This window comes from Aulonocara sp. 'chitande type north' Nkhata Bay, linkage group LG12 (genome assembly GCF_057382095.1).
Source record: "Aulonocara sp. 'chitande type north' Nkhata Bay isolate Kocher_YH1m ecotype deep benthic linkage group LG12, A_spYH_male_GT1.1, whole genome shotgun sequence".
Taxonomy (NCBI): Eukaryota; Metazoa; Chordata; class Actinopteri; order Cichliformes; family Cichlidae; genus Aulonocara; species Aulonocara sp. 'chitande type north' Nkhata Bay.
The window spans coordinates 8,149,261-8,162,923 of NC_141355.1; the positions used below are offsets into that span (position 1 = coordinate 8,149,261).

Below are 13,663 nucleotides of genomic sequence, written 5' to 3' on the forward strand. Positions count from 1 at the left end.
TTAATATAGTATTTCTGCTTTTTATAGAATTTGTGCTTAATATAGTATTTCTGCTTTTTATAGAATTTGTGCTTAATATAGTATTTCTGCTTTTTATAGGATTTGTGCTTAATATAGTATTTCTGCTAAATTATAGTATTTCTGCTTTTTATAGTATTTGTGCTAAAACATAGTATTTCTACTAAATGTAGTATTTATGCTTAATCATAGTATTTCTATATATTTCTGCCAGGTCCCCAGGCAGCCAATCCTCTGTGAGGACTTAGACATTCAAATTTTCAAATCAGGGCCTGCACAGTTTCCCAGCCAATCATATATGTGTCCTGAGGCATTCAAATTTGCATATTGGGGCCTTCATGGCTTCTAAGCCAGCCAATCATATCTGAGGGCTGAGGAATTCAAATCCACAAATCAGGGCCTGCACGGCTTCCCAGGCAGCCAATCATGTATGTGGCCTCAGGCATTCAAATTTGCATATTGGGGGAATTCGTGGCTTCTAAGTCAACAAGTCATCCATGTCGTATATCTCTAAAGATTCACATTTTAATGATAAATTGTTAACACTGGAAGATTCCCCCATCTCTTCTGAACAAAACGGTATAAGAATGACCGCTCTAGCCCCTACGGTTTGGAAATTATGGTCATTTGTTTGAGGGGAGTCCTCACTATGAGAAATAGGCTGCAATAATCCTGTGCCTCTCTGTGCTGCGTGTGTAAAAAGAGGCACCTGTTTTGGCGGGAAAAAGTACACAGGCTCTCTAATTGGTGGATTCAAATTCAGCAGCTCCCAGGCTGACCTAGAAACTTACTTCTCTCTCCCTGTGCATTTTTTTGCTGATTTTTTCATTTAACAAGTATATTTGAGGGACCCTCAGCATGTTCAGCATTTTTTCAGCTGTCCATTTTGCTTTTCCAATTTTTCTGTTTAACTTAGTACTATTGTGCTAAATCATACTGTTTCTGCTATTTCATAAGATTTGTGCTTAATATAGTATTTCTGCTTTTAATAGGATTTGTGCTTAATATAGTATTTCTGCTTTTTATAGAATTTGTGCTTAATATAGTATTTCTGCTTTTTATAGGATTTGTGCTTAATATAGTATTTCTGCTAAATTATAGTATTTCTGCTTTTTATAGTATTTGTGCTAAAACATAGTATTTCTACTAAATGTAGTATTTATGCTTAATCATAGTATTTCTATATATTTCTGCCAGGTCCCCAGGCAGCCAATCCTCTGTGAGGACTTAGACATTCAAATTTTCAAATCAGGGCCTGCACGGTTTCCCAGCCAATCATATATGTGTCCTGAGGCATTCAAATTTGCATATTGGGGCCTTCATGGCTTCTAAGCCAGCCAATCATATCTGAGGGCTGAGGAATTCAAATCCACAAATCAGGGCCTGCACAGCTTCCCAGCCAGCCAATCATGTATGTGGGCTCCAGGTATTCAAATTTGCATATTGGGGAATTCGTGGCTTCTAAGTCAACAAGTCATCCATGTCATATATCTCTAAAAATTCATATTTTAATGATAAATTGTCAACACTTGAAGATTCCCCCATCTCTTCTGAACAAAACGGTGTAAGAATGACCGTTCTAGCCCCTACGGTTAGGAAATTATGGTCATTTGTTTGAGGGGAGTCGTCACTATGAGAAATAGGCTGCAATAATCCTGTGTCTCTCTGTGCTGCTGCGTGTGTAAACAGAAGCACCTGTTTTGGTGGGGAAAAGTGCACAGCCTCTCTGATTGGTGGATTCAAATTCACCAGCTCCCAGGCTGACCTAGAAACTTACTTCTCTCTCCCTGTGTGTGTGTGTGTGTGTGTGTGTGTGTGTGTGTGTGTGTGTGTGTGTGTGTGTGAGACAGAGAGAGAGAGAGAGAGAGAGAGAGAGAGAGAGAGAGAGAGAGAGAGAAAGGCTTTTAATGGGATGATCTCATTCTAAGATTTAAATTCAATATATTTAGACTGGTTGACTGAATTGGATCTTGTGTGTGGGTCTCTCTGTGCATGTGTGTTTCCTCATGTGTACATATTTGTGATTGTGTGGCTGTAATAAATGTTTTTGCAGATTTTTGTCATTTAACAAGTATATTTGAGGGACCCTCAGCATGTTCAGCATTTTTTCAGCTGTCCATTTTGCTTTTCCAATTTTTCTGTTTAACTTATTACTATTGTGCTAAATCATACTATTTCTGCTATTTTACAAGATTTGTGCTTAATATACTATTTCTGCTTTTATAGGATTTGTGCTTAATATAGTATTTCTGCTAAATGTAGTATTTATGCTTAATCATACTATTTCTGCTTTTCATAGTATTTCTGCTAAATTTAGTATTTCTGATTAATTATAGTTTTTCTACTAAATCATAGTACAGTATTTCTGCTTTTTATGGGATTTGCGCTAAAACAAAGTATTTCTACTAAATGTAGTATTTGTGCTTAATCATACCATTTCTGCTTTTTATAGGATTTGTGCTTAATATAGTATTTCTGCTAAATTATAGTATTTCTGCCAAATTATAATATTTGTGCTAAAACATAGTCTCAATTTAAAATTACAATATTCATAGTTCATCACAGTGTCTCTGGTAAATCACAATATTTCTGCTCTGTTGTACTATTTTTCTAAATCATAGTGTTTCTGTAATGTTTAAGTATTTTTGGCTAAATATATTCTTTCTGTTATCTTATACTATTTCTCCTAAATTCTTGTATTTTTGAGAAGTTATCATGTTTCTGGTAAGTTACAATATTTCTGCTAAATTCTGCTATGCTATTGTATCTCTGCCAAGTATTATGTTTCCTCTAAGATATTGCAGTTCTGCTAAGTTATTCCATTTTAGCAAACTTCTTTTGCTTCTGCAAAGTTTTTACAATTTCTGCAACTTTTCAGCTTTTTCAGCTACTTTTTGCATACAGCTTCAGCTTTAAGCATCCACACTGCATTTTCGCAGGAAATGCAAATTTTTCTAGTTTATTATTACTATTACTACTGTTGTTGTTGTTGTACAATGGAGCCTTTCCCCTGTGAATGACCAGCTCCCAGCTAAAATGTGTATTTTGTGCCATTTATAAGGTCAGTGCTTTATCATACCTTAAACTGTGCAGGGTAAAAGCCTCAGTTGCTGGGAAAAGCACAGGTGTATTAGAGTTTTTCTGAATTGCTAAAACACTAAACCCCATTGTAAAAACTAAACTGTCAACTATGAAAACTCTTTCATCAAATCAGTCCCACTGTTGCCAAAATCTTAAACACTATTCAAAGCTCAGTCTCCCATTTAGCAAAACTCTAAACACAAAACACACTTAGCAGTGTGGTGCACCTGTTGTCGTGTGAAGGCTGTGTGCAGTAGTGATGTCTCCTGTGTGTCGAAGCTTTGAAGCGTGTGTCGGGTAATCTCGTGGTAGTTTTGTAAAGCGCGTATCGAGGCTTGCTTTGATTACGTATGCAGTGATGTTCGAGGCCTCGCGGGCAGTCCGTACCACGTGACTGATTCAGGAACTGGCTCGCCGGTTTGCACCAGATTCTAAATAAATTGGGCAGCAAAACACAGCTGATTCCCCGTCACATTGTGTTGTGGAATTGGATTACGTCCCAGTTACATACTTACTTGAACATTTCTCCTTCGATGGAACCAGCAAGGAAGAGAATATTTGTCTGACAACATTTAATCTCATCTCTCCTAATAAAGTATGCACACAGTAATAAATATCACAAATGATAAGTACCATAATATAAATCAACAACACCACAGATCTTATAATCTGATTTCTGTCTTTTAGTTTATTACAGTTTTTTCTGAATGCCTAAGCACATTTTTTGTAACTATTGGCTAATTTTGCAAAACTCTTCACACAAATAAGAAAACCTGTCACCCAATAATCAAAACATTGTAGTTCTCTTGCAAAAGCAAACACAGCTAGATTAACTCTTCACACCTTCGTAAAAATGGTGTTTCCGTATCAAACAGTACACACAAGCCATCATCTACTAAGCACACAATGCGCCAACTGCACACTGATGGTATGAATACAAAACACATCTGGCTTTTGCTTTCTCTGTGCACAAGGTAGGCTATGTCAGTTTGAGCTCATACTTCTGTCATAGATCCATAAGCATAGAGGGATCCAAACTTCAAGTACTGGTGTACTTGAAACACATCAAAACAAACACAAGTGTTCATTTCCAAGTATAGGATTATTTGCAATCGCCATAATGACTATATGGGTTACTTGGTCTGCAGTGAACATGCTTCCTCTGCCCCCAGCATCTGGTCATCTAGCAATTCTGTAAAGTAACAATTTCAGTATTTTCACATCAATGGTATTGGTGTGTTTCTCATTGGCATATGGCAGTGCTACAAATCTTTGTGCGAAGTGACTGTACTAACCGATTCTCATTTCAAGATGTCCTTATGGTACTTGCTACAGTGTAGCGGCTCGAGTTAGGCTGGACCCGTTGGCCAGCTACCCTCAGGGTCATTCCACGGTTGATTACATGGTTGATTACATGGTCCACTATTGTCATCAGCAATTCTATTTCTTACTCTTCCTACCCTTCCTCTCCCCCCTCCTCATCTTCCTCTCCCCCCTCCTCGTCTTCCTCTTGCTCCTCCTTGTCCTTGTCATCCTCTTCATCCTACTTCTTCACCTCCACGTCCTCTTCCTCGGCCTCCTCTACTTCTCACTCTTTCTGCTCCCTCCATTGTACTCCGCACACACAGCTTACCTGTATTATAGTGCTTAGGCTGATTGCAAAGTGAACTAATTATCTAAAAAAGTTTTCACATGTGAAAGTGTGCCAGACAGTTGGCAAATTAGTGTTAATGATAGCCATACATGTGTATACTTTTGCTAGGAGTGTGTTGGAAATTTGGTAATTGAGTGTTGTGCAGTGAATTGTGCCTACCGTTTTGCAAAGTGTGTGTTACAAAATTGCAAACTGAGTGCAAAGCAGTTTATGTGCTTTTAGTTTTGCAAACTCAGTGAGTGGTTTTGCTATAAGTCTGAATAGTTTTAGAGATTGTGCTACAGGAATCACAGTTAGGGTTTAAGCATTCAGAAAAAACTGTAAGTTTAGAGGTTTACACATCACATCATTATAATCATTGAGCCTGTCTGACTTTAATCGTCCACTTGATGGCGCAGTAGAGCCAATGAATCGTCACAATGCTTCGAACCATGAGTCGACCAGTTGGATGGAAAGCTTCAGTTCATCACAAGGCTTCATCTCACCATCACTAATGAAAGCTCTTATAATTTGGCTGCTATTAGAGACCATTGATTTAGTCTCTCTTTGGTTACTACGTGGATCTTTTTTCAGACAAATTAATGAAAAAAAATATAATAAATGGAAAAACAGAGTACAAATGTGGACAGTTAACTGGATATTACAGCGCGATTTCAGTGCATAAATACATAAATACAGGTCTGAGACGTAAGTGGTGCAATATTGATAGAGCTCACATGACTCCGTCCTGTTCGTATCCCAGAAATCCACCAGGATTTTAGTGCCTCATATACTGCACAGGTCATTGGCACACCTGAGATTCAGGACGACATGCTAAGCAGTGCTGTGTCACCATCAATAATACACCATATTAATGCAAGGTACAATTACAGCTGGGCTCCGCCACATTTTATTTTAACAGAGGAAATAAAATATGCAGCGCTAGCTGAGTTGGTTGAAATTCAGTTGCTACTTTAAGAGAATTTCATACAAGAATAACTGAAGATAAAATAGGTTATTAAAGCTGTCATCATTGCTTCAGTGCCATATTCTCTCTGCTGTAACTCCGATTTGAAGAGGGCTTGTTTAGGCAACAACTCAGAGCACTATACGATCACTGCCGGTCACTTAGGTGATTTGTTATAAATGTGAAAACAGCTATGCAGGTTTAATGCAAGGAAGTCTTTACTCAGTGTTTGGCATGGGTCCTAAATGAAGGAGGGGTAGTCTGTCAGTCACTGCATTCCTCACCTGCATGGGAAACTTCCCAAACTGGAAGTTATCAGAAACATTGGAGACAATACTGAATCCACCAGAGACAGCTGGGACAGGTCCTAGTCATTACCATACAGAAAAGAACGGATTTATTTCAGTTCAGTTCAAATTAATAAGGTGAAGAAAAAACAGAGACTGCATCTTATGTGTTTTCTATTCTATTCTAGTAGTTTTAGAATCCAATAACTACACAAACAATCATGGCAGTGAGGTGTGGAGGGCCAGGAGTGACAAAATGAATGAATTAAATATGCCATTAATTATTGAATTAAATGTTTCATTATTTAATTAAATGCCCATTCACTTCACTAGTGTTTGTAGTTGTTGTTGAGAAATGCCCACTGAAAGAATGGCCACCAGGGCAAGTGCCTGTAATCGGATTACAGTAACTCGTTACTTGTAACGCATTACTGCCCATCTCTGTTGAGAACAAATAATGTAAATGAATAATAGTGTTCAAATTGTTCGTTAAAACTCTGCATATCTCAGAAAAACTAAAAAAAAATCAGCTTTCTTCACTCACTTCTTTACAATGCAGCCATTACAGTCTTCTTTGATTGGTCGCTGCAGGATTGCCATTCTTCTCATGTTTAGTTTTTTTTCCTATCAGTGCTTTAATTCTATGAAATAAATTTTTCAAAGTCACTTTTTGCTTTCACTAGCTTGTTTTTAGTGTCCCACTTTTGGATCTTCTGAACTCACTCTGATTAAAGTTGTCATTGTACTAATGTTATTCATGTGCAGCTGACTTCACAGCTGTGTGTGGGGTTTTTTTTTTTGCTTTTTTGCAACTTTTTGTGATATCTAAATGTTTAACCTGTTCAATAACATTATTACTATTCAGTGATTATTATATATGATTATCACTTGGCTACGTGAACATACATAAATCTGTTCAATCTCAGCGACACAAGCATGTCTTCATGCGCACACACAGTTTCTACTCCCATTCATTCAGGTTTATATTTACAACTTTTACAGGACGAATGGACAGCCATCACTTTAAGGAAAAACAAAGAGAGAGAGAGAGAGATTATAAGTTCAGGGCAGGTCAGTTTTTATAGAAATGCATAGATGTGTGTTGTACTTCCATCTGGCTTATTACTTTCTAATGCAGGGGAAAGACATTGGCAAAGAAACACCTACTACATAAATAGTTTGATTTGAAGTTGCTCTTTTGAGTCCTCTCTATTGACTCTGACATCCTGCTGTTAACAGTTTCATGGTATTGCTTTGTTTGCTTTAAACAAACCTCACAGGGTGGTAGAATATGTCTGCGGTGCAGAGGTCCTTGGATCGCCTCTCTGTTGTCTTTGTTGACAGCAATGAAGGTGGTGAAAGAACTGCTCACTCCTGATTGGACACTGAGCTGCACCACCTTCTCCTTCACTCCTCCATCTTGCTGTCCTCTGAGCTCTCTCTCCTTCATCTCCAGGGAACGAAACAGAGTGCAAGTACCCAACCTGTGGACTGTTAATCTGCAGACAAGGAAGAAAACATTTAAAGTTCTAATGTTTCCTATTTTTGCTACATTTGTGCATCACTGACTTTTCTGTTTTTCTGTACTGAGGGTGCATTCTTTTTATATTAGAATTAGTAGAGTTACAGAGGGTATATAGAGTGTGAACATAAAATAAGAGCTTGATTAGGCTGTAGAAACGGATGAAAATCCAGTAAAGTGAAGAGTGTGTGTGTGTGTGTGTGTGTGTGTCTGGCAGGAAGTGAAGCAGGAAGTCTGAATATAGCTTGTGAGCTTGTGAGAGACGTTTCAAAAGGAAAACAGAGGAATTAGAGAGTGAAAGTGCTAAGAAATAGTAATGAAAATGATATTAAATAAATGTCTTAGTGTGTTAATACAGGTGCCCATGGACTTGGCTCAACCTCAGATGAGTACAGCGGCAAAATGATAGATTAACATAATTGGAACGACAAACAGGCCAGGCTTTGGCTGAAATTTTACAGCTTCACCTCTCATCCTGCCCTTATCCTGAGAAGAAGCTTAAAGGACAGTCAATCTCCTGATGAAGACAGAAAACAGACAGAACAACACCGTAGATTTGAAGAATTAACAGCAGGCAGAAGACAGTACAACTGACCTAAAACACTGAAGGGTCCAGCAGCATGTATGTTAATGGAACATGTGCTCTGAATTACAAGCTGGAAAGAGTACCAGTGACATGACTGTGTGAAAGCACTGCATTGGACTGTCTGAGTTCATATTTGCCATGCTGGGAGTTAACCGCCAAGAAAAGACTGAAAAGATGAAGAGAGAATGAACAGAGAAGAAGAAACGGCTGATTTGGGCCTGTGTTTGATTTGGGAGGCCACACAGGAAGCTGTGAGAAGAGGGGACGAGGACCGGTGAGAGGTGAAGGCTGGACGTGTTCAAGTGAAAGTATAGGAAAATTGGGTTGAAAATTGAGGCTGAACTTGTGGGGTTTAGAAATGTCCAGAGCATCGCAACAGAAAGGTGAATTAAAAAAAAGAGAGAGAGCGGGATGAAGAAATAAATAAACTAATAATACATAAATGAATAGAAAAATCTTTTGTATATGGCGAGGTGCTGTGGGCACCTAAGTCTTTGATAGTGTAGAATTTTCAAGTCAATACCATGGTTGCATCTACTGAAAATCTCTGTGAAGCTTAAATCTCAATGACCTTGACTTCAAGGTCAGAGGTCAACTTTTCTGAAAATCAGAGGAGTTTCACATTCATAACACAGGTATGTCTACTAGGAGGCTGAAGGGTAGCTCTATATATTTATAAACAATCAAAAACAACAATTATTACGCAATTTATTTCCAATTTGTATGGAATTTATTTCTGTAAAGGTGGTGTTTTAGGTCTGATTGAAGGACTGATGTGATGGTAAGGTGTCCACTGCTGCGCTTTGAAGATTGGTAGGCTTTTTTTTTTAAATTTTCACAAGAATTGCTACTTCCCCTAGAGTTTTGGCCACTCCAACAATCAGAAGATTTCCCTATGAGCAAGCATTTAGCGACAGTGGGAAGGAAAAACTCCCTTTAAAAAGGAAGAAACCTTCAACAGAGCCAGGCTCAGGAAGGGACAGCCCTCTGCCACGACTGGTTGGGGTGGGGGGAGTGAAAATTTAAAAAAAAGAAGCCAAAGTGATCATTTTTGGAGCAGCTTAATTAATTTTTGCATTGTAATTTGCTGTTAATGTCATTTTCCAACCCCAGTTTGTATTTTTATCACTTTTGTCCAGGGTGGAAGATGCCATGCTGGAGACTGATTCAGTATGGTCTTTCAATGTTGATACATGGGAACCTTTTAGAGAGGCCAGGGCTGAAAAAGGGATGCCGGAGAACCTGAGAGGGTGTTATCCGCTGGTGTGCATCCAAGGCCAACATCTGTTTAATTAGGCTGACAAATAAGCGTTGGCCCGCTTCTGGTCCTCGACTAAACATCATTAGCTGTTCAAGGTCATCCAGACGTGTAAGTATTATGTATCTTGTCTCCAGGGATTCATGTCCTGTCCCTGGAACAGAGCCTTTATATTGTTCTTCCGTCTTAAATGTCCAGCGCTGTTGCTTGTATTTGTCTCCAATGAAATAGTTTTCAGTGTACACGCCAGAGTCTAGCACATGATCTGGTGGCTGACCCTGAGTCTCTATGATGAATTTCAGATAATCATAGTCATTCTCCGAAGGGTAGAGTGGCAGCCCTGTAGCAAGCTCCACAGCCACCAGCCCCAGAGACCACATGTCACTTGCTTCATTGTAAGGAAGGCCAAGCATAACCTCAGGTGCACAGTAACCAACCGTCCCCACAAAGTCACCAGGTATCACTGCAGACGCAGGACATGCGAGGCCAAAGTCTATAAGTTTGACTTTGATGGGAGACTCATGGCGGTTTACAACCATGATGTTTCCAGGTTTGAGGTCAGCGTGCACTATTCCCACAGAACTCAGGTGGGACAGAGCATTTGTGATTTGACCTAAAATTGGCCTGACTTCGCTTATGGGGAGACCCTGTTTATTCCGGTCCCCTATGTAGTCCCACAGGCATTGATCAAGGAGTTCAAATTTCAGGCAAACCCGCTGTCCGTCGTGGAAAAAGCCGTTCCATTGAACAATGTTGGCGGCATCTGGATCCAACCTTCGCAGCTGCTCCAGGATGAAAATTTCCACATGTGCCTGTTGCAGAATATCAGGGTCGCTCTTGTTGACTTTAATGGCAACAGCTTGGTTGGTTGTTGTGTCGCGACATTTGGCTACAATACCAAAGCCCCCTTCTCCGAGGAAAGCCTCTACCTTGTAGTGCTTTCCCAAAATGCTCCCTTTAACTAATTCAAGCTCATCTGAGCTGAATGATGGACTGGCTGATGTGTGGACGAATACTTGCTGAGAAAATTCAACCGAGTTTTGAAAACTGCAGTTGATTTTCTGTGATCTCTTGCTTTCCAAGTTTGAAGGGTGCTGAAAGACCACAGGGTTTTGTGATATTTCAGCACTCATGTCAATGCACAGGGAACTCTTAGGGCTGAAAAAGGGATGCCGGAGAACCTGAGAGGGTGTTATCCGCTGGTGTGCATCCAAGGCCAACATCTGTTTAATTAAGCTGACAAATAAGCGTTGGCCAGCTTCTGGTCCTCGTCTAAACATTATTATTTGTTCAAGGTCATCCAGACGCGTCAGTTTTATGCATCTTGTCTCCAGGGACTCATATCCTGTCTCATACTGAAATTGTTGGTCAGTCTTAAATGTCCAGCGCTGTTGCTTGTCTTTGTCTTCAATGAAATAGTCTTCAGTGTAGACGCCAGAGTCTAGAACATGATCTGGTGGCTGACCCTGAGTCTCTATGATGAATTTCAAAACATCATAGTCTTCATTTCCAGGGTAGAGTGGCAGCCCTGTAGCAAGCTCCACAGCTACCAGCCCCAGAGACCACATGTCAATTGCTTCATTGTAAGGAAGGCCAAGCATAACCTCAGGTGCACAATAACCAACCGTCCCCACACGGTCACCAGGCATCACTGCAGACGCAGGACATGCGAGGCCAAAGTCTATAAGTTTGACTTTGATGGGAGACTCATGGCGGTTTACAACCATGATGTTTCCAGGTTTGAGGTCAGCGTGCACCATTCCCACAGAACCCAGGTGGGACAGAGCATTTGTCAGTTGACCTAAAATTGGCCTGACTTCGCTTATGGGGAGACAGTGGTTTTTCCGGTCCCATATGTAGTCCCTCAGGCATTGATCAAGGAGTTCAAATTTCAGGCAAACCCGCTCTCCGTCGTGAAAAAAGCCGTCCCATTGAACAATGTTGGCGGCATCTGAATCCAACCTTCGCAGCTGCTCCAGGATGAAAATTTCCAATTTCGCCTGTTGCAGAATATCAGGGCGGCTCTTGTTCACTTTAATAGCCACAGCTCGGTTAGTCATGGTATCACGACATTTGGCTACAATACCAAAGCCCCCTTCTCCAAGGAAAGCCTCTACCTTGTAGTGCTTTCCCAAAATGCTCCCTTTAACTAATCCAAGCTCATTTGAGCTGAAGGATGGGTGAGCTGACATGGTGAAATGTGTCGGCTTGGTCGGTGAATTGCTAAGTAAAATTCTCTCAAAACTCTCCAAAAAGGGTTTGCTTGCTGTCAGGTCAAGGTCCGTTGAGCATTAAAGTTTAACAGAGCAAAGCTCCTATTTAAGGGTTTTTTCTCTCAGCAAGATGATGACATAACAAAGGATCTATGTCATCATCTTGTGATGTCACAAGATGTCACCTTTTTTCACAAGATGCATTCCATTTGGATCAAAGGCATTCTATTTTTTCAGTTGAAACACTAAAAAAAAACAATGTTTCAACAGGCCAGGCTGCATTTTCTGCTGCGACATCTCAACAGGAGATAATAAGATAAAGACAAGGAAGACTGGTGATCTATCCATATCAGCAACATCGGCAGGTTTCTAGTGCAGGAAGTAATAAATTCAGCCCTCGTGTTTGCACTACAGGTTGCTTTCATGAGTATTTCTGTTTTTGTGGTGGGGGAATTTTTCCTCGTTCCAACGATGTAAACAAAAACATTAATTGTGCTTTCCGCAATGACTAGTAATCATTTTGTCCTACTGTTCATTTACAGAACAGGAAAGGTTTTGTTTGGTTATGATTGTTTTGCAAGAAATGCTTCAATCACAGTGGGGTAGTCTTGATTAAAATGTTATATGAGAACTGTGGCACCATGTGTGACCAGATATTGGCATGTAGTCGTCGCCAGACTGTCATCAAAAGTGTGAAGTTTGGGACAGACTGGACAAAATACATTTTTAGAGATGAAAATCTTATGTCCAGTGATAAATGATCAAAATTCCACCACAAACATGGCTTTGACGAAGATGTCCCTTTCTGAAGTAACCCCAAAAAGTTCCTGAAGTAACCAAATGGAATTTAACCAGTGACCTCTCACTTTGCAGGCGAATGTGTAAACCAGCGATGCCTGGAAAACACTAAAACTGTGCCAAAATGTCATTTTACATTCAAAATGGCGGACTTCCAGACTTCCTCTTTGGATTGGGTTCACTGAATCTGTGTGTAATAAATGTCATACACGTATTTCAAGCTGTAAATAAGTTGTTAGAAGTTCATTAAAATTTCTTAAGTGGTGCTGTAGATCCATTTCCGCAGTGCCAGTCACTTTTTAAAAAAAAGTACATTTTGACCTGATGTGAAGAATGCAAAAAATGTCATTAGTTTGGAAGCATGTTTGGTATATGATATACTTGCCTGACTAATAATAATTTATTATTACTATTACTACTGTTGTTGTTGTTGTACAATGGAGCCTTTCCCCTGTGAATGACCAGCTCCCAGCTAAAATGTGTATTTTGTGCCATTTATAAGGTCAGTGCTTTATCATACCTTAAACTGTGCAGGGTAAAAGCCTCAGTTGCTGGGAAAAGCACAGGTGTATTAGAGTTTTTCTGAATTGCTAAAACACTAAACCCCATTGTAAAAACTAAACTGTCAACTATGAAAACTCTTTCATCAAATCAGTCCCACTGTTGCCAAACTCAGATCTGCCAAAAAACATCTTAATGCTCCCCGATATATTTTGTGGACTGATGAGAGTGACATCCAGCACAAAACTAATGCAGCATTTCATAAAAGCAATATCACACCAGCTCCTGAAGGACAATGTCTGGCCATCAGTTTGTGCCTTGAAGTGGCACAAACTGAAGTGTAATTGGGTTATGTAGCAGGACAACAGATGTGAAAAACACCAGGAAGTCCACCTATGAATGTCTCAACGTCTCAGGAGCTGCAGATGAAAACAAGCTAGCAGCTAAATCTGGTACAATGCATCCTTTCTCTACAGAGGTTCTGTTTTTGCTTGGTCACTGACAAATAAAGTGGAAATGACAAATAAATAAATAAACAAAATGAAGGGTTTGGAGTGGCCCGGTCAAAGTCTGGAGTTAAATCAGATTGAGGTGTTTTGCCATGACTTGTCCTTGAAAACCTTCTAGTGTGGCTGAATTAAAACAATTCTGTAAACAAGAAAGAGGCAAAGTTCTTCTACAGCGAGATAAAAGAATCATTGCAGTTCTTGCTGGAAAAAACTACATTTTGTCCATACTTGGGTTATCTTTGTCTAATATTAAAATTAGTTTGAGGATCTGAAACACAAACTGAATGAAC

General features: G+C 39.7%; 1 protein-coding gene across 1 annotated transcript; it reads right to left on the reverse strand.

Moving 5' to 3' along the window:
* Positions 1-7,612: 7,612 nt before the first annotated feature.
* LOC147316881 (uncharacterized) lies at positions 7,613-11,658 on the reverse strand. Its single transcript, XM_086313438.1, has one exon. It carries the CDS (start codon positions 11,542-11,544, stop codon positions 9,262-9,264), a length of 2,283 nt encoding a protein of 760 aa, XP_086169564.1. The 5' UTR covers positions 11,545-11,658; the 3' UTR covers positions 7,613-9,261.
* Between the last annotated feature and the right edge of the window lie 2,005 nt (positions 11,659-13,663).